Source organism: Saccopteryx bilineata, chromosome 5 (genome assembly GCF_036850765.1).
Source record: "Saccopteryx bilineata isolate mSacBil1 chromosome 5, mSacBil1_pri_phased_curated, whole genome shotgun sequence".
Lineage (NCBI taxonomy): Eukaryota > Metazoa > Chordata > Mammalia > Chiroptera > Emballonuridae > Saccopteryx > Saccopteryx bilineata.
In genome coordinates, this window is record NC_089494.1 from 14,655,059 (window position 1) to 14,680,050 (window position 24,992).

Genomic DNA, 24,992 nt, shown 5'->3' on the forward strand with positions numbered 1-24,992 from the left:
CCGCCTCCCTGCGAGGATGCTCCGCCTCGAGGCCCCGCCCCCGGCTACGCACTAGTCCTTCTTGCCCCGCCCACCTAGTTTGGAGTCCTCGCTCCTCAGGCGGTAAAGTTGTGAGGGCCTTTGAAGGCTGTCTAGTGTACTGCCCATCAAATCGTAGCCTATTCTAGCCAACTCTGTCTTCTTTACCAGCCTGTAGATCATTCACACAACTCATATAGATTTACTGAGCTTAATAGTGGCAATTTAATTGCCTTCAAATGAAAAAGAAAGCAGAAGTTTTGGGAAGAAGATTGGCTTTATTCAAGTCAGCCTGCACGAGAGGGGCCGGGTCCTAGAGACTTTGCTCTCTGAGTTCCGGGCCCGCTCTCCGCGCAGGCGCAGTGAGCTCCACTCGCCATGCCGACTGTCAGCGTGAAGCGCGATCTGCTCTTCCAAGCCCTGGGACGTACCTACAGTAAGTGCGGCCCGGTAGCGTGGGCTTTGTGCCTCTCCTCGGAGACTGGGATCCCCCTCCAAAAGGCCATTGTTGCAAACTTCGTGCTACTTGACATGTTGTGGGAACGGGGGAAGGGGAGCTGACGGCTGAAGTGGCGGGCCTGGACTGATGTAGCCTCTCAGAACCGGTCTCCCCAAGGCTGCCCTTGCATCACCCGCCACATGCTGGACTGGCCGTGTCATTTGTTCACCGTTCTCGCGTGGAGCGCTTTCTTGCGTGCCTGGTGCCAGGGAACAATAGGAATAAAGTCCAGGGTTGCATCCCGAGTGAAACTAGTTGAGTCCACTAAGAAGACCACCAGCATAGGAACCCCGTTCATGAGTGGTGGGAGGAGTTGGAGCAGGAGGGGTGACGGCATTCTCTCTTTGCTCTACATACTGGAGAAGAACGGTGGGGTTTAGATTTAAAGCAGATAGGTCAGAAGCTAGGGTTTGGGGGAAGAAGTGAGGGCTGTCTAGAAAGTCTGGGGGAAAGACCGTACAAATAACGTTGGTGAGACTGTAATGACAGGGTCGTTCCAGGTAAAAGCGAATAGGCTTCGAGAGTCTGGGGGGTAGGGGAACGGTGAAGAACGTATCCTTGCGATCGAGGACTGTAAAGTGGGAGGTAATTAGGGGGAATAAGGGCTACGATAGTGTAGGGATTGGTAACAACTGGATGGGTGGGGAGACCTGCTTGATTAATAATTTTTAGGACCTGAACTAGGCAGTAGGAACCATCTGGGTTTCTGACTGGTAAAATGGGGGTGTTATAGGTGAGTTGGTAGGTTAGGCGCAGGCATCCCCCAACTACGGCCCGCGGGCCGCATGTAGCCCCCTGAGGCCATTTATCCGGCCCACCGCTGCACTTCCAGAAGGGGCACCTCTTTCATTGGTGGTCAGTGAGAGGAGCACTGTATGTGGCAGCCCTCCAACCGTCTGAGGGACAGTGAACTGGCCCCTTGTGTAAAAAGTTTGGGGACCCCTGCAGGGGCTTCTGTGGGAGAAGGAGTGGTGGTGGGCTGTAGCCCTTGTGGCTGAAGGAGTATGAAGTACGGTCTTTTGCTTGAATTTGTGTTGGGGAATGGTGGCAGGCTGCCGAAGTGGTGGATGTGTCCCAAACTAGTGGATGAACTTGGGAAGGATGCAGTGGGATCTCTTTAAGTTCAGGGATAGTGAGAAGGAGGAGAGTGGGATATGAATTGAAGAGGTGGGTGTTAGTGGAAGGGTGCTCTGAATTTTGACTAAATATCTCGTCCTAAAATGGGTTTTGGACAGCTGGGGATAATGAGGAAGGAGTGTATAAAAGGTTTTTTTTTAGAAGAGTACAATTGAGAGGGAGGAGTAGTGAGATGAGGCCAGGTATGGCCAACAGTTTTTGCCCCTGGGCCAAATTAGAAAGAAAATTTTTTTCACAGGCCAGACGAAATATAAATATTAAAATTAAAAAATGTTAAATACAAAAATGATTCGTTTAAGTAAACAAAAATTTATTATGTAATTTATTAATGTGATTGAAAAAATTTTAATCTACAATATTGTTTTAATAAAAATATATTTTAATAAAAATATTACATACCGTATAAATATCCAAACTGTATCGCAATCAATCAAAACAATATTTAATTAATAGAATGAACTTGAAGGGGTTATATTGCAAATAAAACAGTTATTTTGTTTTACGAACAGCCTGGATACGTTTTCAGTTATCAACTGCAGCTATTGTCTATGCTACAATGCCACTTGATTCAGCACACTTGACTACAAAAATAACGAATTGTTCGACCTTGGGTGCATACTGGCAAACTCCACCTAAAAGAATGTGGGTTTCACATCGCCTCTAAACGTTGAACAGTTTATATCAAGTACAGACAAATACAAAAGTTGTAAATCTTTATAATGAAGTCTTTTTAAAAAATAAAGAAGTATCGCGAATTCATTCGACCAATTGTTGGAAGTTAACCCTAGATTAGTCACACGCGGAATTCTTTTCCGTGTATCACTATCTTAAATATCTCGAATTCCAATAATCAAAGACACTTCTGCTTCTGAGTAACTGAGATTTTAAAGTAGCAGAGAATATTAAAAATTTAAACGGGCCCTGGCCACTTGGCTCAATGGTAGAGCGTTGGCCTGGCGTGCAGGAGTCCCAGGTTCGATTTCCGGCCAGGGCACACAGGAGAAGTGCCCATCTGCTTCTCCACCGCTCCCCCTCTCCTTCCTCTCTCTCTCTTCCCCTCCCGCAGCTAAGGCTCTATTGGAGCAAAGTTTGCCCAGGCGCTGAGGATGGCTCTGTGGCCTCTGCCTCAGGCGCCAGGGTGACTCTGCTCGCAACAGAGCAACGCCCCAGATGGGCAGAGCATTGCCCCCTGGTGGGCATGCCGGTGCCCCGGTAGGGCGCATGCGGGAGTCTGTCTGACTGCTTCCCCATTTTTTCCAACTTCAGAAAAATACACACACAAAAAAAATTTAAATGCAGGTCACATATAAACTCATTACGTGGGCCGTATGTTGGCCATGCCCGGACTAGACCGTCAAATCCGGTAATAGAGACCTGGGAGGGACTAGTGGGTCCTGAAAAGTCTGGTATGGCAGAGTAATTTGCCACCATATGGATGAGTCAAGAGTTCAGCTTGCCTGCTACTCTTAGAGTTGCCCTGGCTCTGCTGGAGGTATTCGTGTGGGGGCCACATGGCCCAGGCACCTTCAGTCTTGAGTGGCCAGTCCTAGGAGGCAGGGCAAGCCAAAGTCTGATGGATCCTGTTTCCAGAGGGAAGGGATGGGGCCCTACCTTGAGAGGACTGGTCCCAGTCAACCTTCCAGTGGCCCTTTTTGCCAGATTTGGGACAGGAGCCTGGGGGAGGTTGGGGGTTAGGGCAGGCACTCGCTCAGTGTCCCTCCTTGCTGCATTTAAAGCAGGGACCAGGTCGCAGTTTATCCCTTTCCCGCTCTGGCCCTGAGTATTTTTATTGGAGCCCTGGATGGCTGTGGCTAGCATTTGGTATTTAGCCTGATCTCTTTTCTGTTTTTGTATTTTGGCCTCTTCATCTCAGTTTTTAAAGACCTTGAAGGCTACATTTAAGAGATCCTTTGGTGGGGTTTGAGGGCCTTCCTCTAATATTTGTAGTTTTTGTCTAATGTTTGAGACCAATTAGTAAATAAAATGCATGTTTAAAAAGAATTGTCCTCGGTAGACGTGGGATTAAGGGTGGTATGTTTTGAAAGAGCCTCCGTTAGGCAAGAAAGGAAGAGGGCAGGAATTTTATAAAATATCTGGCTAACCTAAGTTTCTCATGGTTAACAGCATTATTGGCAGCTTTCTTTAATGCTGCTAGTAAGTAGGTGATCATATCGGTTTGGTGGCAGTGCCCAGGAGACTCTATTTGGTAGTCCAATTTGGGGTCTTCTCAAGGAATGGCTGCTGCCCCCACTGGCCGGTGATTGTCTTGTCTGTGGAGGTCATCAGCGTGAGCCTGCGCTGTAATCCACACCCGCCCCTTCTCATAGGAGAGAGTGGAACTTAATGTTATATAGATATCATGCTGAGTAAGAGCATAGGATTGGGTTAGGTATTCAAATTCCTTTGTATAAGTAGCAGGGTCAGATAAGAAAGATAAGAAGGACCCAAGATGTTTTTCAATTTGAGAAAGATCTGCCATTGAGAATGGAACGTGGACCCGGTCAATACCCTCTGTGCCAGCTACTTCTTGCAAGGGTAAGGCGGTGTGGGAGGGGGTCTGATGTGGAAACTACCCGAGCTGTTCTGGAGCAATCAACCTAGTTGGTAAGTACAACACTAATGGCATAAGCTGAAATACTCCGTATCAATTTTTTAAGTTTTTATGGGAGAGAGCATTGTAAACTCAAAACATCATATGTCGAGACTGTCATAGTTCCTGTATATACAAAAATATATATAATCATGCCTCACTTAAAATTTATTTTTTTACTTTTTGGATTCAATATATTTTAATGGTTCCCTATAATTTGGTCAGTGACCATCTAGTTATCTGTTACTGCATAATAAATTACCCCCAAATCTAGCAGCTTAAAATTACAATCATTTGTCAATTCACTACATGGTTTCTGAGGGTCCGGGGTTGGGAGTGTCTTTGCTGGTGGTCTGGCTGTGATTCTCAGCAGGTTTCAGTAAAGGGGCTGGGTTGTAGTCATCTCAAGGCCTAGCGGAGGCTGGAGAAGTTAACTTCAGTGGTGTTTGCCAGGCCTCAGTTCCCTGCTGGTTTTTGGTTAGAGACCAGTATTTCCCAGCTTGACTTCTCTATAGGACTGCTTGCAACATGACAGCTTGTTTGTCCCAGGGTAAGAGGTATAAGAGAGCAGGTAATTGAGAGAATGCTCAGGAGGGAAGCCACAGTTTTTAATAACATCCAGAGGTGATAGACTATCCCTTGCCATACCTGTAGGTCACAGAGACCACTTCTGGCCCATTGTGGGAGGGTGTGAACATCAGATGACAGGTATTGTTGGATGCTTACTACCACTGTCCCATGGGCCCCAGTGACTTGTTTCTGACATTCAAAATAGGCTCTCCCCTTCCCAAGGTCCCCAGAAGTGTAATTACAGCAGCGCTCAAAACCCAGAATCCCGTCATCTAACTCAGGTCTAGCTGTGGATGAGGTGCTTGTGGTGTAGTTCCTTAAGTACAGCTGTTTAAAGAGGATAGTTCTTGGCCTGAGACACCAAAGAGGGTATCTGCCTCACCCACACCTAACACACTAGGGGTCTGGCTTAGGGTAACTGCTGTGGACATTCCTCTACGAAGGGGGTGGGGAGACACAAGGGAGTCAGTGGTCCATGGCAGATGTTGCATGCTCTTGACTAGGTCTCAGGGCCTGGGGTCATTTTCTGTGGAACCTCCCTGGAGGTTCTTGGTCCCCCCTCTGAGTGATGCTTATTTATTTAGGCGAAAGAAAGCAGGGGCTTCACAGCTGATTAGTCTTCTCAGTCTACTGTTTGCTGATAGAATATGGGGGGGGTGCAAGGCTTCATTTTATCTTTGTTCTGTCCCTTTCAGCGCAAGCTCAAAATGTTTCTGCATATGTGTTTCTTTTAAAAACTTTTTGGGTCTTTGGTGGATATTACTGGCTTTTATTTCATTCGTCAAAAGCCATGCCACCCACAAATCTCTTAAATAAGCTGTTTTGTACCTTAGGCCTCTGCGATACAATGCTCTTAGTTCATCTCTTGTGTGACACAATGCCTGAGGTATACTTTCAGGTCCTTACAGTGCCTTTCTTCTGAATGAATCGTACTTTTGCTTTTTGAGTTTTGAGATTTACAGTCTCATCCTTGATTTCACCTTTGCACCGTATTTTCCTGGCAATGCTCTGGATTTGCTCTTTGCTCAGAAGTCACTTTTTTTTTTTGAGAGAGAGAGAGAGAGAGACAGACAGACAGAGAGAGATATAGGGACAGACAGGAAGGGAAATTGATGAGAAGCATCAACTCATAGTTGTGGCACTTTATTTGTTCATTCATTGCTTTCTCGTCTGTGCCTTGGCCAGGGACTGCAGCTGAGAAGCCAGTGATCTTTTGCTTAAGGCAGGGACGTTGGGCTTCAAGCCAGCAACCTTGGGGCTCAAGCTAGCAAGCATGGGGTCATCATGTCTGTGACCCCGCACTCAAGCCTGCAACCGTGGGGTTTTGAACCTGGGTCCTCAGCATCCCAGGCCGACGCACTATCCACTACACCACCGCCTCGTCAGGCTCACTTCTTAATTTTAGCATTGTTTTACATCCAGAGAGGCTGAGAATTTTTGCAACCATCAAGTCATGGCTTCTTTTTGTTAATATAGTCCTTTCTTTTTTAAAAAAATTACTGATTTCAGGCCCTGGCTGGTTGGCTTTCCGTGGCGCCTTTCCACAGTAGGTTGCCATAGTGCTCGCTTTGTTACAAGCTACATCCAGACCTCTCAGAGGTCATGTGGACATCAAACGCACTCAAGGCTTGTGCCACCTTGACAGGTTTTAGCTGCTGCAAAAGCACCTGTACCTACTAAGGCCAACGCCTACTGCACATTAGAAGACCAGTGGATTGCCAATTCCACATGGGGCCTCCTGTGTGTGCCTGTCCCCAGGAGATGGGTCCCGTGGCCTTCCCCTTATTCAAACTGTAACAGCAGGTCTTGGGGATCCCGCTCTCCTCAGCTGCCTCCAACATGTAAGCTTGTAGCCTGCAGCATGGGCACGGACCATTTTCTTGGCAGCTGCCTCCTACGTGTAATCTTACCACATGTGGTGTGGGGGCTGTTTTCCTGGCAGCTGCTGGGGCTCCTCGTTTCAGCAGCTGGAACCTTGTTCTGGCTTAAGCTGCTGCCAAAGCTATGAAAGGACTTGCCATCTAATTTGTCCTTATCTGTCCTTGCCGTAATCAAATTTACACACATTTGTGTTCGGGTAACCTTTGTAGGCCCGTTCTCTGGGGGGGGGGGGGGCAGCGCAGGCAGTAGTCCCCACACCCTTAAGGTGCTGCACTGCTTCTCCCTCCCCAGACCTGCCACTGTCCACGAAACAGCGCTGATGGGCTGCCCTACACAGGGGCCCAGGGTAGCCACCAGTGACCCAAAAAGGGTGGACGGGGCACTCTGGAGAATAAGGTCGCTCATCCCTGCCATAAACACTTCCTCATCTGGCCCATGGGACCACAGGTAGAAAGCAGCATTCCTCGTATCCAGTTCCCAGAGGACCTGCTGCAACTCAGTGTACGACTGCCATCGACTCACTGCCCCCAGCAAGTCCCCAACATTCTGCCAGATCGTAGGAATGGCAGTCATCACCATTCTAAGAGGGTTGTCATGGCAGTTCTGAAGACAGACCTCAAGGAGGAGTGTGGTAACAGAGGCTAATTTCTCCATCTCGGCTCCGGAGAGCACAATGCTGTCCACCCCTGTGGGTCCCACAGCCCAGCAGCCAAGCTGCCAGAGACTCGGTGGGTTTTGCCTGAATTCCCTTCCTGACTCTATCAACTCTCTGGGTGTAGAGCTGGGCAATAGAGTGCCAGCTACTTGCAGAGAGGGCTGTGAGGCACTTTCTGCTGCTGGGTTTCCACCTTCCGGGTGACCACCGGCGGGGCTCTGAGTCTGCCAGGGGCAGTGGCAGCCCTAACCCCCACCCCTCGCCCCCAAGAATTGAAGAGTCGGAAAGGCCTGCTACCGCCAACTCAGAGCTGCTCCACCGGCCCAGATGCAGCCGTGGGCGCTCCATCTCTGGCTCTGTGGAGCTCTTGAACTTGCAGCTCCTTCTCCAGCAACCGTTCCACTCCTGCCGCTGCCGGCGCTCTGCCTCCAGCTTGCCCTGGAGCTCAGACTCGGGCAGCCTCAGAGAGCCTGCAGTTCCAGCGGGACTGAAAAACACCCACCCCGGGGCCCCCGCAGGGTAGCGGCAGGGAGCCACATGCTCCACATGTTCAAGAAGGGCCACTACATGCCCCGCCCTTCAAGGGTGCTGATGACTCCATACCAGTCTGAACCGAATCCTGCCCGCTACGCCGGGTGTCATGCCAGTGGTCCAGGCCCAGCAGGTTCACGTTGGTTTCGGGCAGAGCACAGCAGAACCGTGGAGCCTAAAGGCGTCGAGCCATTCCGTTTATTGGATTCACATTCCTGTTTATTGGATTCTCGCAAGGGTGAGCAAGCGAACAGGCAGGGGAAAACTGCTTCTTGTGGCGGTGGGCAAGCGATCAGGAAAACTTCCCCTGGAGGCACGTACTCATAGCCTTATACAAGCTACACACACGGCTCTCTGCCACGTGCTCACAACTAATCTTGCAAAGTGCTTGCAGCCGGAGAACAGGCCAGCAAGCCTAACCGCGGCTGTTCTCCCTACAGTCATCCAGCTGAGTAGGTACCTTCTCTGTAGTCCACATAACCGTAAGTGAGAGCATTGCTAACCCTTCTGCCTCTACCTGAAAGGGATTCCCATTCCACCAGTTTCAGTGACAGCAGTGGTCCCCAACCCCCGGGCCGCGGTACGGTACCGGTCCGTGGGCCATTTGGTACTGGTCCGCAGAGAAAGAATAAATAACTTACATTATTTCCGTTTTACTTATATTTAAGTCTGAATGATGTTTTATTTTTAAAAAATGACCAGATTCCCTCTGTTACATCCGTCTAAGACTCACTCTTGACGCTTGTCTCGGTCACGTGATACATTTATCCGCCCCACCCTAAAGGCCGGTCCGTGAAAATATTTTCTGACATTAAACCGGTCCGTGGCCCCAAAAAGGTTGGGGACCACTGAGTTACAGGACCTCACTATCTTCTGTATCCTTATCAAAGGCTATGAGGCTTCTATTAACAGCTTTTAGCTTTTCAGTTACATGTTCCTCCAAGCCCACCTCCTGATCCAGAGTCTTTGTTAGCAGCACTCCACTTCCAGGGATAAAATCTACTCTCTCTCGCTCCATTACAGATCACCCCAGTATTTAGAAGTGTAAACCAGGACTTGGTTATCTCACAGTTTTTGAGAGGTAGGACTCAAAGAGTGGCTTAGCCGGGTGGCTTGGGCTCTGGGGGGTCTCTCACCACGTGGTAGTCAAGCTGTCAGCTGGGAGAGCCATCATCTCAGGCCTGGTTGGGCTGGGGAATGTGCTCCCGTGCTCACTTATGTGGTTGCTTCAGACCTCAGTTCGCACAGGGGCTGAGTATCACGAGGCAGGGCTCCCTGCCGTCCTTAATGGTCCCCCACGAGAGGCGTGGGAGTTATCTAGGCTTGCTCACTCACTGTTCCCACCTCCCGTTCAGTCACTGAGCCTTACAGATTCTGCCTTGAACTTTTCTCACACTTCCGTCTTCCTTATACTCACTAATGCTTTAACCAAGTCCTCGCTGTCTCCCTGGTACTCTTGCAGTAGAATCCCTGCACCAATATGTCGGCCACCCTCCCATCATTCTTTAAAATGCAGGTCTGATGATGCTTTTGCACAGCTGAAAACCCTTCAGTGTGTCTCCCCATTGCTGGCAGGCGGGATGGAGGGCCGATCCCTGGGTCTGTCATGATGTCATTTCTGTCTCCCTGTTCCATTCTATCTCTTCCTGACATGAACCTTATGCTTCATCCATACTGAACTTTCCAAATTTGTGCTGTCTCCCTTCGGTCTCTGCCTAATGACCCTAAGTGGAACTGATAATTTCCTGTGTCACCTCTGCACCTTGCACTTCACTATATTTACATATATGGTTTCTTTACTAAGTAGGAACTAGTTGATGTAGGAATTGTGTTTTATTTATCTTTATATCCCTGGCACTTAGTGCCTGAAATATAGTAGGTGCTCAATAAAGATTTGTTAAATTGATTTAATATTGGGATCTGGAATCTTAAGACCAGCTTTTCAATAGAATATACTAGTAATGATGCTTTGTGTTCAATTTTTGATAATGAGGAAACCTTGAAAAGGCTGTATTAGGTAACAAAGCAAAGTAAAATATAACAAAAATAAGGAAGAGAACGATTAATTACTGCCAACATTTCAGGTCACTGTGACAGGCCCATTGTCTGCATGAACTTATTTAAATTTTTCCAATAGTTGCATGCTATAAATAAATGGCTGTAAAATACTACTATTATGGATGAGGCACAGGAATTAGAAAGTTTATATAAGATACCAAGTTCTCAGCACCAGTAAGTGGGATAGTCAGAATTCAAACTCTAATTGGTCTGGCTCCCAAGCCGATTGTTGCCACCTCAGAGAATTTTGAATAATAGGATTTATGATGTGGGTGGAGCGCAGAGCACTTTCCTAGCAGCTGTGGCTGATGCAATGCTGTGAGAATACTCCAGCTCCCAGAACCCTCCTCGGCATACCCAGGAAGGGAGCTCGCCCGCTATAAGGAAGTGACTTAGCGCCAACCACGCAGCTCCCTGATCTTTTCAACCATTGGCTTTGAGGAACATGCTGTAACACCCTATAGACTGAACCTGTGTATATAAGCTAGCCTAGTTCCTGAATAAAGTGGATCTGCGTCACTGAACCTGGTCCCCGGAGTCGGGTCTTTGCATCTCCGTCGTCCTTACCCCAGGACTTGTCCACATATGTGACATTATTCCATTGTGTTGGGTCTGTGATTTGGAGTCTGCTCTATATTGGATCCTTTTGTGTGTGTGTGTGTGTGTGTGTGTGTGTGTGTGTGTGTGTGTGTGACAGAGACAGACAGAAAGAGGACAGATAGGGACAGACTGACAGGAAGGGAGAGAGATGAGAAGCATCAATTCTTCGTTGTGGCACCTTAGTTGTTCATTGATTGCTTTCTCATATGTGCCTTGACCGGGGGGCTACAACAGACTGAGTGACCCGTTGCTCAAGCCAGCGACCTTGGGCTCAAGCTGGTGAGCCTTGCTCAAACCAGATAAGCCCATGCTCAAGCCGGCGGCCTCGGGGTTTTGAACCTCGGTCCTCCGCATCACAGTCTGACACTCTATCCACTGCGCCACTGCCTGGTCAGGCTTGGATCCTTATTTAATAGATTGTTTTTCTTCTAAGTAAATGTGAACTTCCCAGTTCAGATAACCTAGTTCTGTAGTTGATGTTAGATGACTCAGCCCTTTAATATTTTGTGTGTTTTTTTCTTATTTTTAAGTATTTGTTCAAACTTCTTTTGTTTTTAAATGGTGATATGTGATGGCTGATAGTACACTTTGTGTAAGGCAATTAATAAGAAAATGCAGTTTATATACTCTTCCTTTATACTGATCAGATTAAAGCAATACCCTTTTTCATTTTTTCCTAGCTGACGAAGAATTTGATGAACTATGTTTTGAATTTGGTCTGGAACTTGATGAAATCGTATGTACTGGGTATTTATTTTTCTAATATTCTGTGTTGAAGCCCGTTTCCCAGAGTTTGCTATAGTTCAATGGTTTCAACCTTTCTGTTCAGATGCCTTCACTTCTCTGGGCCCCACATCTTCTCCCCTTCTGTATGTGGTCCCTCCTGAAGTCCCGCACCCCTATGAGGTGACTGGGCTTCCTTCACTAAACAAACAGCAGTTTCACTGACCCCTTTGATTGAGCTCTATGTAAATTCTAGTTCCTCCTCCTCCTTCTCCTCCTGTGTCCTCTGTCACTTTCTCACCCCTGCCCCAGCTCTTCTCTTACTCCTGTTCTCTTCCCTGCCTCCTCCCCTCTTCCTCTTTTTATTTTTCCATCTTCTACTAAATTTTATTTTTAAAATATTTATGTATTTTTTGTGATTTTAATCTTCTATAACTTTAAAAACATGCCTCCTAAGTTTGAGATGCCCAGCGTAGGTGTCTCGTGGAGTCCGGCGACGCCTCGAGCAGTCCCAGCATTTGGTGGACCTCTGGTTCCTCGGGTGTGACTTGGGCACGTGCTGCTTATTGACCAAAAGTGAATGTTTCTGCATACTGCGCACGCGTAGACTGCAATTCTTTATTTAGGCAGTAATTTGAACTGCTCTTGTTGTGGCAGTGGGAGGGCGTCCTGTGAAAGAGTCATTCCATACTTTGATTAGGAGTCCATAGTTATGTTAGCATGTTATCCTAACATGGTGGAAATGGAGTTCTTCCGAAGTGGGGTTTCCAGATAATAAATGGGTAACATTAACAATTTTGGAATATAACGTAAGCATTTTGATTGAAAAAAATTTACACATATAGTTCTCTGGAACAGAATTTAACTTCTTGGCAATGTTTATCTTTAAGAAAAATCATATTATTCTTTGCTATAATCTATTGAGATAGTCTAAGCTCTTTGCCACTGCATTAAAAATTACTATTCCAGTGACATTTCTTCTCCCTCTCAGTTGCCTTCCTTCTTGCTGCCCTGTGCCTTTCCTGTCACAAGATTGCTTTCCGTTGTACCTCTATCCCTTCTAATTGACAGGCAGCCGCCCAGCTCTTCGGATGTCTTTGTTTTACGTGAATACTCTCATTCTCATGTGTTTAGGCTTGGGTCCCGTCAGGATTTAGCTTTTAGGGTCATTACTTATAAGAAGTAGTATTTCTCTTATTTGGTGAATTATCTTTACTTTGTCTGGGTGACACTTTTGTTTTTGTTGCTGTTGCCCTGTGTCTTCATTTTCTTTGAGATCAGGGATGGGCAAACTTACTTAATGGGCCAGATAGAAAGCTTTGTAGGCTGTAGAGTCTCTGTCACAGTGTTGCAGTTTGTAAATATTCAATAGATGATATGTCAAAGAATGGGCTTGGTCATGTTCCAATAAAACTTTATTTATAAAAACAGGCAGCAGGCATGATTTGGCCCTGGGCTTTAGTTTGCTGACCCCTGCTTTTAGTTGGATTTGTGGTGTTCTGGAATGAATGAGGATGCTTGATGTGTGAACTCTGTAAAAGTCATTTCATTTATTTAGTTTTCTTTTTTTTTTCTTTTCTTGGGCTGTTTTAGACTTCTGAGAAGGAAATTATAAGTAAGGAACAAGGTAATGAAAAGGCAGAGGGGGCATCTGATGTTGTTCTTTACAAAATTGACGTCCCGGCCAATAGATATGACCTCTTGTGTCTGGAGGGATTGGTTCGAGGACTTCAAGTCTTTAAAGAAAGGTAAGGGAATATATTCATTAAATACTTTGCCTTCTTTGCCTGTTATTCATTGTCAGCAGCTGTGTTTAAGTTTCTGGGAGAAACCTTGTTGGATAACTACACAGCTCTAGGTCTGCTTAGAGGGGTGATTGGCGGGTGAGATTCACATAGACTGTAGCCATTTGAAACTTTGAATATTGAGTCATAGCCTTTCATTTTGGGAGCATATTTTAACACTGAAGTCGTTAATGATTTTATGGACAACTTTAAATGTTAGGAAGTTTTTTTTGTTTAATATTCGGTTCAAATTTGATTAGCTGTGACTTCAGTCCTAATTCTGTTTATTTTGTTTACTTTGTATATACAGCAGAGAGTATAATCAATTTATCAAATGTTTTGGTTAATAATGAGCAATTTTGTTTAAATATTATTTTAGGATAAAGCCTCCAGTGTATAAACGGGTAATGCCTAAAGGAGAAATTCAGAAATTGATCATCACAGAAGAGGTAATAAGGATAAAATCTTATTTTGGTTTGAATTTTGATTGTATGTCTGAGGTGGGGAGGAAAAAAGAACAAAGCTGAATCTTCCGCCAAACATAATTTTTGGATCATTTGCTAAAATGGATGTATATTTAACCTCTCACTTTTCAGAATTGTAAATTTGTTTCTATCAAGAAATGAAAGGGAACAGAGCATCTGTTTTCTATGAATAATTTTGGAAAATGCATCCAAATGTTTATTTAAAATACATTTGAGATGTAATTGTTTAAATTATAGTACAGTAATAAAATTAAAAATAAACTTAGGGAGGGTATTTTTGTAAAAGGTATCAACTATGAGCAAACTACTTGAAGGTTAATTTTTTCTTATTTATTTATTAATGTTTCAGAATTCTTACTGACTGGAAATTCTATGAGGATGGTGACTTTGCCTCTTGTCACCATTGTATTTTATTATTTGTTGGTGGAATGAAAGAGTATATACTTGTTTGAATGAAAATGTCTGACAATGTCAAGAGTGCATCTAACTTTCTATTACAAGATGTTATTACAAAGAAAAGCTTTATTATACCGTCACTAATGGTCTGATGAATTTCAGACAGCTAAAATACGCCCGTATGCTGTAGCAGCCGTTCTCCGAAATATTAAGTTTACTAAAGATCGCTATGACAGCTTCATTGAACTTCAAGAGAAGTTACATCAGAACATTTGCAGGTTTGTGGTTGCATCTTCCTTTCTCCCTGCCTCCCCTTCTCCTCCTAGCCTTTTCTTTCTCCACTTTGCCTCTCTCCCTTCATCCCTTTCCTGCCCCCTTCTGCCTTTTTTGTCGTATGCAGATTTTTTCAAAGCATTTCTAAAGTAATAAATGTGAGAGCAACAAGAGCTTAAATTTGCTTTACCAGACAGCTAATTATGACTGCTTAGAAATAGTGTATAAATGGCGAAGTAAGATATATTTTGATTATTATATAGAGAAGAAATATCTAGTCCTAGACATTTCCTTGGCTTTTGTGGGTTTTTTTGTTTTTTTGTTTCAAATCAAGATATGATTATACTACTAAATATGAAACCATGGTAATTTGAAGTATAACCTATCATTTTATAAATGGAAAATTTTGGGCTTGAATTCACTTTTTGAGTGAGTATAATTATAAATTGACAGATAAAACTTGAGACTTATAAATGACCAAATTTTCTTGTATCTTTGACTTTACTATATATCATTTCTCATACAACTCAGTCTAGTGATCTTCAAATCTAAATAATTCCTGAACTCCTGAAAGTTAAGGAACGTATCAGTGGGAGTCCCTGAAGTAATTTCAGTATTTTAAAAATCTAATGAAAATTATATATTTACTGATGATAGCAAACAACAGGCTTTGGCTAATACATCAAATTTTTTTGTGTTGGTTCTGAAATATATTTACATAATTTATTCTGATCAAAAGGTACGATTAATAGTTACATATATCTTGAATAAAATAGAAAGTAGAAATTTTTTTTTTATTAGTTTCAGTTGGGTAAACCATGAAGACTAGAAGAGGTTTGTGTGTAAATGGTGGGCTGGGGAGAGGGTTGAGAGGCAACCCTGGACATTTTCTTCTGGGGTGAAAAATATTCAAAAGTAAAATTAACACCTGTGGTTAAGCTCACGAGGTCTCTTTTTCCTAAAAAATTTTTGCTCACATGGCAAAAGAAACTTTTTTTTCAAATTCCAAATAACATTTTTCCCAATTCTTTTAATAGTATTTGGTAGCTTGCTAAATGTCATTATTAAGCCAAATAAAAATTTAAATATAATTTTAAAATAAAGAACAAGATAAAAAGTTTCTGACAAGCATAGGTATGGCTAGTAAATGTTTGAGCCAGATTATCTGTTCTGGATTTGCTTTATTTGAAGACTATGTTTTTATCTAAATCAGAAGGCATTTTCTCACTTAATTCAACTCCTAAACTTTTATTTGGTATATTTGGAAATCATGAGCTTTTTCAAAGGGGAGGAACAAATCACATCCTAATACTCTTGTGTGCCAGAGGCCTTATCTGTCAGTAAATCCTAATTAGCCTCTTGAGGGAGCTTTGGAAATTTACATTTTGTAAAGAATATATTCATTTAGTTTAAGCTGTTTGGTTTGTATATGTGGTTATGCAAAATATGCAAATGTATGCACATACATCTAAAACCATTTTTAAGAAATCTTGAGAACACCATAAATTCTGTCCTTGTTTCTTTCTTTGAATTGTCTGATAGAAAGCTGAGAGTCAAATTTGTGGCACTTCTTGTAAGACTGTGGGCCTTTAGGTTCTAATTTAGCATTAACGTCTTTCCTGGGTCTGTTTCATGTCCCTACTTCTACATATTTCTTTCTCTCCTTGTTTGTAATTTATGATAAGTTCCTAAAATTACCTTAAATCCTTTGCCGATAAACTGTATAACAAATAAAATTAGTAACTTTTAAACTTTTCTTACATATTAAACTTTAAATGTAAATTCACAGTTTTTAAAATGAGATTTTCTCCATTATTAATGTAATATAGCTATGTGACAGAAAATTTAGGAAAATACAGAAAAGTAAAAAATACAGCAAATAGTTTAATTTAATTTAAAACTTTATGTTTACTTGAGGACACTAAGAGGGAATAAGGTAAAAGGAAGACAGAGGGAACATGACTTGGAAAATGTCCAGCAGTATAGGACTCGGGAAAGCATGGTGGCCAGGAAGTGACCTCGTCTGCTGAAGTAATGTGCTCTTAGTTCCTCACCATATCTCCTTCTAATAGTGGAGAGAATGTGTCTCTTACACTCCTAAGGTTGCCACATTGGCAACAGGCAATTTTAGAGAGGTGTCTAAAAATAATTTTTAAAAGCATATAATTTTTGTTATCTTTAGGATTCCTGCTTTGGAATATTCAAATCTCTTTTTCTGTCTCTTCTCTCTCCTCTTTCGACATTTAGGAAAAGAGCGTTGGTGGCTATTGGTACCCATGATTTGGACACTTTGTCAGGCCCCTTTACTTATACAGCAAAGCGACCTTCAGATATCAAATTCAAACCTCTAAATAAGACCAAGGAGTATACAGCCTGTGAACTAATGAACATATACAAGGCAAGTGTTCCTTTATATTATGCACTAGCTCTGCATAAATCTTGAAATTCTTTCAAAGTCAAGTCTTAAAATTAGAAAAATGTTATGAGTGCTTAAAAAAATAGCAGTGTTTGGGTATCAACACAGAGATACTGATTATTTGATCTAAAGGGGGCAGGGGTATAGTTTTGCTTTTTTACTACATTCTTGTCTTCTTGGATGATTTTAATGTACAGCTAGGATTGAGAACCACTGAAGCAGACCGTAACATGTTATAATGTTCGCATTTGGGTATAATCAAAACTCATGAATAATATTTACCTAGTTTATTTTTTGGGAAACACTATGCAACATGGTTACAAGCCCTGGCTGTTTGGCGTAATGGTAGAGTGGTGGCCCAGCATGTGGATGTACCGGGTTCGATTCCCAGTCCGGGTACACAGGCGAAGCGACTATCTGCTTCTCCACCTCTCTTTCTCTTCTCTCTCTCTCTCTGTCTCTCTCTTGTCTCTCTTCCCCTCCCATAGCCATGGCTAGATTGGTTTGAGTGCATCAGCCCTCGGCGCTGAGGATGGCTCCGTGGAGCCTCTGTCTCAAGTGCTAAAAATAGCTTGGTTATAAGCATGGCCCCAGATGGGCAGAGCATCAGCCCCAGATGGGGTTTCCTGGTGGATCCTGGCTGGAGCGCATGCAGGAGTCTGTCTCTCTACCCTCCTCTCACTTTGAAAAGAAGAAAAAAAAGTGGCTACATCTCTGTTACCATTTTAGCATTTAGCATAGACCATGAAATCAGTAGTCAGTTTAAATTGTGTATAACAAAGAGAAGTGGTGGGTATTATTGGAAAAAAGTAGTTGTTAACCGTGGCCTGATTTGCCAGTGATTTTTTTCGATTTATTTTTACCAATGCGGATCTGTTTTCACTGTTGAAAACAGCTCAGTTGTGTTCTCATCCCAGTGGGAGATGAAGCTGTATATGGACGTTGAGATATTAATTTGTATTAGAAAATCTTAATAAACTTAACACTTTCTGTAATTTGGGGCAGTTTTGTCTTTCTGACTTTTTACCTTTTTATGCTAGGTAGATATGTAAATTAATTACATTGTTGGAAATAAAAACTGATTTTATATGACTTAATTTTTTTTCAGACTGACAACCACCTTAAACATTATTTACATATCATTGAAAATAAACCCCTGTTCCCAGTTATCTACGACAGCAATGGCGTCGTCCTTTCAATGCCTCCAATCATCAATGGTGAGCTGTTTCCTAAGCAGCAGAGATTTTTGCTGTCTCATCTTATTCTTCAACATTTCTGTAGAATTTTCAGTAGAGTTGTCTGGCTCAAATCAAATCAACTCTTAATCTGAAAGTCTCAGGTCTTTTATAGATTTTTTTTTTGTAATAGTTCCTTCCATGTGTTTATTCAAAAACATTTTACTTGGAATTTTAATACAGTTTATAAATGTGTAAATATTTATATGCTTATAGATATTTTCTAATGCCAGTTTCTGGATTCTGCTATATTCCTCCAAAGGGTATTCATGTTGTGGTTTTATCAGGTTATTCACTTGGTTAAACTCAAAGTCACATTCTGCTTTGTCTGTTATATAGTTAAACTAAAACTTTTAAACTGAATTTTACCCTTTTATCTTTTTTCTGAAGGCTTTTTTGGTGAGACAAGTTGAATATAATTACAAAATGTGAGAAGCCGTAGGTGTTTGCTCTTCTGGAGATAGGACGGGGTTTTCTGTGACTCACAATGGGTAGGAGAGTCTTTGCCCTCTTGAGGTCTTGGACTCTAGTAGTTAAGAATCTGGGCCCTGGCTGGATAGCTTGGTTGGTTAGAGCATCGTCCCAAAGCACAGAGATTGCCAGTTTGATCCCCGTCAGGGCACATACAGGAACAGATCAATGTTCCTTTCTCTCTCTCTCTCTCTCTCTCTCTCTTTCTCTCCCTACCTCTCACTAAAATAAATTTTTTTTTAAGTCCCCTTTAAAAAGAATCTGGGCTTCAGAGTTAGCCAGATCCAGACCCAAATCTTAGCCTTTCTGCTTAATACCTTGTGACCGTGGTCAGTGAGCTTAATCTTGGAAGCCTAGTTCTCCTTCTGCAGCCGTGTTGAAGGGCCGTGGGGAAGATGACATGAGATGGCCTCTGTCAGGTGCTTGAATGCACTTACTGAGGCTTGTTATTATTCTGTCTTTGTTCTGCAGTGCCTTAAAATAAAAGTGGTCTATCCCCTTGCTTTGCGATCCTCGTTTACATTGTGTTCTAAATGAAAATGTACTTTCTGTTTTGTAGAGCATTTTAGTGCTCTTATATTTCTGAAACTGATTGTCGTTTTTGCTTTGTGTTCATTGTAGGAGACCATTCCAAAATAACATTAAATACTAGAAATGTATTTATTGAATGCACAGGAACTGACTTTACTAAGGTAAATAAAACTTGTTTCTATTTTTGTACTATCAGACAGGATAGGTTTTACTTCTGGGCCAAGACTGTATGATTAAATTTTAAATACATTTATTTTGAAGGTGGGGACATATTTTAGAAAATCAGAGAGATCTAAATATTCTAGACTTCAGTTGTGCAGCTTTTATTCAGGCGGCAGCTGTTTAGTGAGCACCTGCCGTCCTTGCCATGCCGAGAACTGAATACCGAGTTGCATGCCCCTCGCCTTCCAGGAGACTGCAGTCATGAGAGTTAACCACACACCTCACTGTAAGACACATCGATTCAGTATTGTAATGTGATCTGTATTCATTGTTTGCCTTAACTGACTTAATCTAAATGCTGAGTAATTTGGCATCTTTGTGTATTTGGTAAAAATTCTTTAAAAACAAACTAGCTAAAACTAAAAAACAGAAATAATTAAAAAAAAAAAGGACAAAAATAATGCACTGGCTATAAAGAAGTTGCTATAAAGAAGTTCTGCTTGTGAATTGAATAAGGGTGTGTGCACACAGTGATGTCTAGAGTATGTAGAGTGCTAGCTGTGCTCTCCTTTTCAGCCGTGAGTATATTGGGTTGGATTGCTACGAAAGCTTTTTCCCACGGCATATTTCTTTATTCACGTTAAGGAAGGCATAGGGGGCCTGACCAGGTGGTGGCGCAGTGGATAGAGCGTCGGACTGGGATGCGGAAGGACCCAGGTTCGAGACCCCGAGGTCGCCAGCTTGAGCGCCGGCTCATCTGGCTTGAGCAAAGAGCTCACCAGCTTGGACCCAAGGTCGCTGGCTCCAGCAGGGGGTTACTCGGTCTGCTGAAGGCCCATGGTCAAGGCACATGTGAGAAAGCAATCAATGAACAACTAAGAAGTCGCAACGCGCAACGAGAAACTGATGATTGATGCTTCTCATCTCTCTCCGTTCCTGTCTGTCTGTCCCTGTCTATCCCTCTCTCTGACTCACTCTCTGTCTCTGTAAAATAAATAAATAAATAAATAAAACTTATTTAAAAAAAAAAAAAAGAAAGGCATAGGGGGAGGTGGCAGTTGAGCAGCTTCATGGCAGGGGAAGGCTGGTGCGTAGAGCTAGGTAAATAGCTTTCACACACATTTACAGAATCGGAGACCATTATAAGGTATTTCATTTAAAACTTTTATGTACCATGTTAACCTTGAGAAATATTGTGGTAGTAATATTCATACTAATTTTTTTTTTAATTCATACATGAGCAGAGGTGGATTAAGGTCGGTTGAGGCCCTGGGTGCAGAAGAAAATATTAGGCCCCTTAAAAAAGAGAACAGGGAAAATAAAAGTACATGTTAACCATATTTTTAAATAAATAAATAAATATTATGTACTATTAATGTTAAAATTGTACATATGAAACCAGACTTGGTGTCATTAGAAAAAAGTATAAAGTTGGGGTTTTGCGGGGCCCTTCAGAAATTGGGGCCCAGGGTGCGCACCGGTGTGCCCACCATTGAATCAGCCTCTGTACATGAGCAGGCACTGATACCTTTCTTGAAGCTTGTATATAAGAGTGAGGTACAGAGAAAAGCAAAGCATATATTTCAACAGGTTTACTGTATTTTTTCTAAGCTTTTTTTTTAATTAAAAATTTTTTAACAAATCTCTATGGCCTTCACTATATCACAGGCATTGCTGACTGTAATACACAGGGTAGGGCAAGAGTAGGTTTATAGTTGTGGTTATGCAAATGCAGAGTTTATTATTGTATTATTTAATAATTGTATTATTTTCCATAGGAACAACTGTAAACCTACTTTTGCCACACCCTGTGTATAATCCTTATCATGACCAAGTGAGGTAGGGACTTATATTATCTCCACTCGACAAGTGAAGAAACCAAGGTCCAGAGAGTAAGCGACTTGCCCAGTGTCAGACTGAGGGTGCGCAGAGCCTCTGCAGAGACTGATGGTGTTAGTAAGGTTTCCTCCTGTAGTCGGCCATTTGTCTCTCGAAACGTGGTGATCCCGAGGCCGGGGATGGGGAAGGAAATGATGTGTCTTAGTCATGGATTGTAACTTTCAGAAAACCGCACACGGGCTGAACACTTGGAGCAAAGGACAGGCCTAATTTAGCTCATTCGTGTTTATTCCACTTCCCCTTTTACAATGTGTATATAGAGGTTCATTTTTAGATATTTGGGAACTAAATGATATTAAATATTTATTTCCATCTGAATGAAGAGAGAATACAGATATTTATAGATTGCCATAATATTTGTCTTTTTCCTTTGCAGGCAAAAATAGTTCTTGATATTATTGTCACGATGTTCAGTGAATATTGTGAGAATAAATTTACGTAAGTTCACCTGGCACCTTTGTTAATGGCCTGTTGTTCTGAGGCAAAGCGTGAAGGCCTTGTGCTAAGCATAGAGATGAAAATGTGGTCTTGTAACTAGAAGATACCTTCTCTGTGGGAGCTAAGACATGTGCATAACTAATGTGTCAAATAAACAGTGATAAGTACTTCCAAAAGTTTCAGTGATGATGCTCTCGCTGTTTGTAAGGGCAAGTCACTTCTAGCAGAGGCAATCTGGCCAGGCCTCATGGAGGCAGTGAAATTTAAGCTGTGTTTAAGGATCATTGAATTTGAGAATGTAAACTCGAAGAAACAGCAGAAACATATAGAAGAGCCAGTTCTCTATCCCATATATATCAATGAGCTTACTATAATTTTTTTGCAAAGCTATTTTTAAATTAAAATTTTGTATTTAACCAACCTGTATGGCCCTTATTGTATACCAGCATTATTGTTTATTCTAGAACATTAATTATAATTAAAAATGTATAATTGTAGAAAGTAGGACTGAAATTATATGAGCAGTATCAGTTGCTTTTTTAAAAAAATCTATTTTATTGGCTGTGTCTGTGAGCTTTGTTGTGTAACACCCCCCTACCCCCTGCTGAAGCCCAGACTGTGAGTGTCAGTATTAGCATGGAGTCCACAGGGGACATGTGCCCTGCAGTCCCGGGAAGTACACTTGTCGAGTGGGCGCTGCCTGAAGAGACGTGGGAGCCAGAGCTCTGGGAGGGAACAGTGGAGAAAGGCTGTGTGGAGGAGGGTTCATCCACACAGCAGTCTGGGACGTGAATAGTTTGGATATGTGGGGGCTACAGTTGTAGACCAAGTGAGAGATTTGTTCATCATTCATGTTTCTGGGTTTTATGGACCCCTTCTTTTCTTATTTTTTTTATTTTTATTTTTCAGAGTTGAAGCAGCTGAGGTAGTTTTTCCTAATGGAAAATCACATACCTTTCCAGTAAGTACCTGAGAAATGATAGTGATGGTGATGATGATGATGATCATGGCTGTTGAGTGCTTAGAGTCTGTCCTTCCATCCACCTACATGGTGATGGTGATGATGATGATGATCATGGCTGTTGAGTGCTTAGAGTCTGTCCTTCCATCCACCTGCATGATGATGGTGGTGATGAGGATGATCATGGCTGTTGAGTGCTTAGAGTCTGTCCTTCCATCCACCTACATGATGATGATGATGATGATGATGATCATGGCTGTTGAGTGCTTAGAGTCTGTCCTTCCATCCACCTACATGGTGATGGTGGTGATGAGGATGATCATGGCTGTTGAGTGCTTAGAGTCTGCCACTCCATCCACCTGCATGCCTGGAACTGCACTGTGTGGATTATATATGGACTTAACCCTCACATTAACCCTGTGAGAGCGGGTGCTATCATTGTGTCCTTTTCCAGATGGAGATACAGGGGCCTTGGGAAACCTTGGTTAGTAGCTTCTGTTTACTGTTAAAGGGGGGCTAGGATTTATGCCCAGACAGTGCAGCCTTGGCTCCCAGCACACTACATTATACCACAGCGTTATGTGGCCCTAGTTCCTGTGATTTATTTTCTTATTAACTAGTTAACTGGGTAGTTTATAGTCTCACCCCTTATAAGATTACTCAGCCCTCCAAACCTAATCAGTCTGTTCATACTTGTTCATCACTGTAACTCAGAAAAATCTAAACCAGCATTATTAATTTGGGGCTTTATTTCCTCTGAGGGGGCTTTATAAATATAAAGATGGCCATAATTCTGATACAAGATAGCATCTCATTCATTCAGTTATGGTTCTGAGTCAGTGAGGCCATTCTTTAGTATGGGAGCACTGAGGGCATTCTTTGATGAGCTGTTTTGTTTTTGTTTTAATTTTTCACTATTCCTTTGTCAAGATCAAAACCTTCCCTTCCTGATAATATCAGCATGTAGCATCATCTTTTACTCTAGAGCCCTGGTCGGGCGAGCCACGTACGGCTCTTTGGCCCCTTGAGTGCGGCTCTTCCACAAAATACCACATGTGGGCGCTACCTTGATAAGGAATGTACCCACCTATATAGTTTAAGTTTAAAAAATCTGGCCCTCAAAAGACATTTCAATCATACTGTTGATATTTGGGTCTGTTGACAAATGAGTTTGCCCATCACTGTTCTAGAGTATTAGTTATTCAAAATAAATGTATAACTGTAGAAAGCATGACTAAAACTATGGGCAGTCTCTTTTTCTTTTTTTTAATTTATTTTATTACCTGTTACCAGTTAGCTTTTGTTGTATGACAAACTATCCCATGAATTAGCGACTTAAAATAACGATTTCTTTATCTCACGATTCCTTTGGTCAGCTGGGAAGTCCTTGTGGTCTGGCCCGGCTTGGCTAACTTCTGCCGGGCTGGCCCCCCTGTAGTCAGCTGGCCGGTAGGCTAACCGCTGGGTGACCTGGGGCGGCCTCGCTCGCCACCTCTACTTCTGGCAGTGGGGTCCGCAGATCAGGTGCCTCATCCTCCTGCGGGCTGGCTTGGTCTTCATTCGTGGTGGTGGTCGCAGGGTTCCCAGCAGCAAGAGAGCAGAGCATGCCCGTGCTCAGGTGCTTTGACACAAGCTCCCTTCTTGGCCCAAACCAGTAATTCTGCCTGAGTGAAAGAGGGGAGGAGTGGACTCTGAGGCCATAGGCGCTGGAGGAATTTGTGGCTGTTTATACAGTTTGCCCCCCTAGTCGTTGGGATCAGCCAGAGATGGCTTCTTAGTCTGGTTTAAAGTAATATCTGATTTGAAAGTTTGTTTTTCTTTTTAATATGAAGAATTGTCAAGTGTTAATAAAAGTGAAATAGGGGCTCTGGCCGGTTGGCTCAGTGGTAGAGCGTCGGCTTGGCATGCAGGAGTCCCAGGTTTGATTCCTGGCCAGGGCACACAGGAGAAGCGCCCATCTGCTTCTCCACCCCTCCCCCTCTCCTTCCTCTCTGTCTCTCTCTTCCCCTCCTGCAGCCAAGGCTCCATTGGAGCAAAGATGGCCCGGGCGCTGGGGATGGCTCTATGGCCTCTGCCTCAGGTGCTAGAATGGCTCTGGTTGCAACAGAGTGACGCCCCAGATGGGCAGAGCATCGCCCCCTGGTGGGCATGCTGAGTGGATCTTGGTCGGCTGCATGTGGGAGTCTGACTGCCTCCCCGTTTCCAACTTCAGAAAAATATTAAAAAAAAAAAAAAGTGAAATAGGTACTTTTGGGAAGAAAAAGAAAAACAGATATTAAAATTTTGTTTACTTTTCTCCTTATATAGACCAATTCTTGAAATAATTTATTTGTATTATGAAGAGCTTTCATAAATTTGAAATGATAGCTTTCTGAAAAACAGTACTGAATCAGTGTTTCCTCATTTGTTAATTCATTTCTTAATTAAGACTAAACTTGGACTAGAATAGATCATCCCCCCAGAAAAGAATGAGCCTCTGGGGGAAACTAATTCATCCTCACATGAAATAGCATATTTTTTCCAAATACTTTGAAGTTTTTTTCCTAAGTCTTCTGTTATTTCATATAAAAGAACAGCGTTTGGAATAAGAGAATTAGAGGAGAAACATGATAGGTAGGTAGAGAGGCTAATAGTTAGTGGTGTGAGCTTTGGAAGGAAGCCGCCTGAACTTGTTTATTA

General features: G+C 42.8%; 1 protein-coding gene across 3 annotated transcripts in view; it reads left to right on the forward strand.

The window, feature by feature from the left end:
- The first annotated feature begins 347 nt into the window (after positions 1-347).
- The window catches only part of FARSB (phenylalanyl-tRNA synthetase subunit beta), a 75,533-nt gene continuing 50,888 nt past the window's right edge, over positions 348-24,992 (forward strand). The window contains exons 1-10 of one of the 3 annotated variants that reach the window (XM_066281122.1): positions 348-454; positions 11,220-11,275; positions 12,856-13,010; positions 13,426-13,495; positions 14,090-14,205; positions 16,448-16,598; positions 17,725-17,833; positions 18,944-19,014; positions 21,291-21,352; positions 22,262-22,313. In XM_066281122.1, coding sequence (XP_066137219.1) covers positions 397-454; positions 11,220-11,275; positions 12,856-13,010; positions 13,426-13,495; positions 14,090-14,205; positions 16,448-16,598; positions 17,725-17,833; positions 18,944-19,014; positions 21,291-21,352; positions 22,262-22,313 — 900 coding nt within the window. In that variant the 5' untranslated portion in view covers positions 348-396. Of the gene's footprint in view, positions 455-11,219; positions 11,287-12,855; positions 13,011-13,425; positions 13,496-14,089; positions 14,206-16,447; positions 16,599-17,724; positions 17,834-18,943; positions 19,015-21,290; positions 21,353-22,261; positions 22,314-24,992 lie in introns of all 3 variants that reach the window. The other 2 variants (XM_066281123.1, XM_066281124.1) reach the window with 2 other exon arrangements.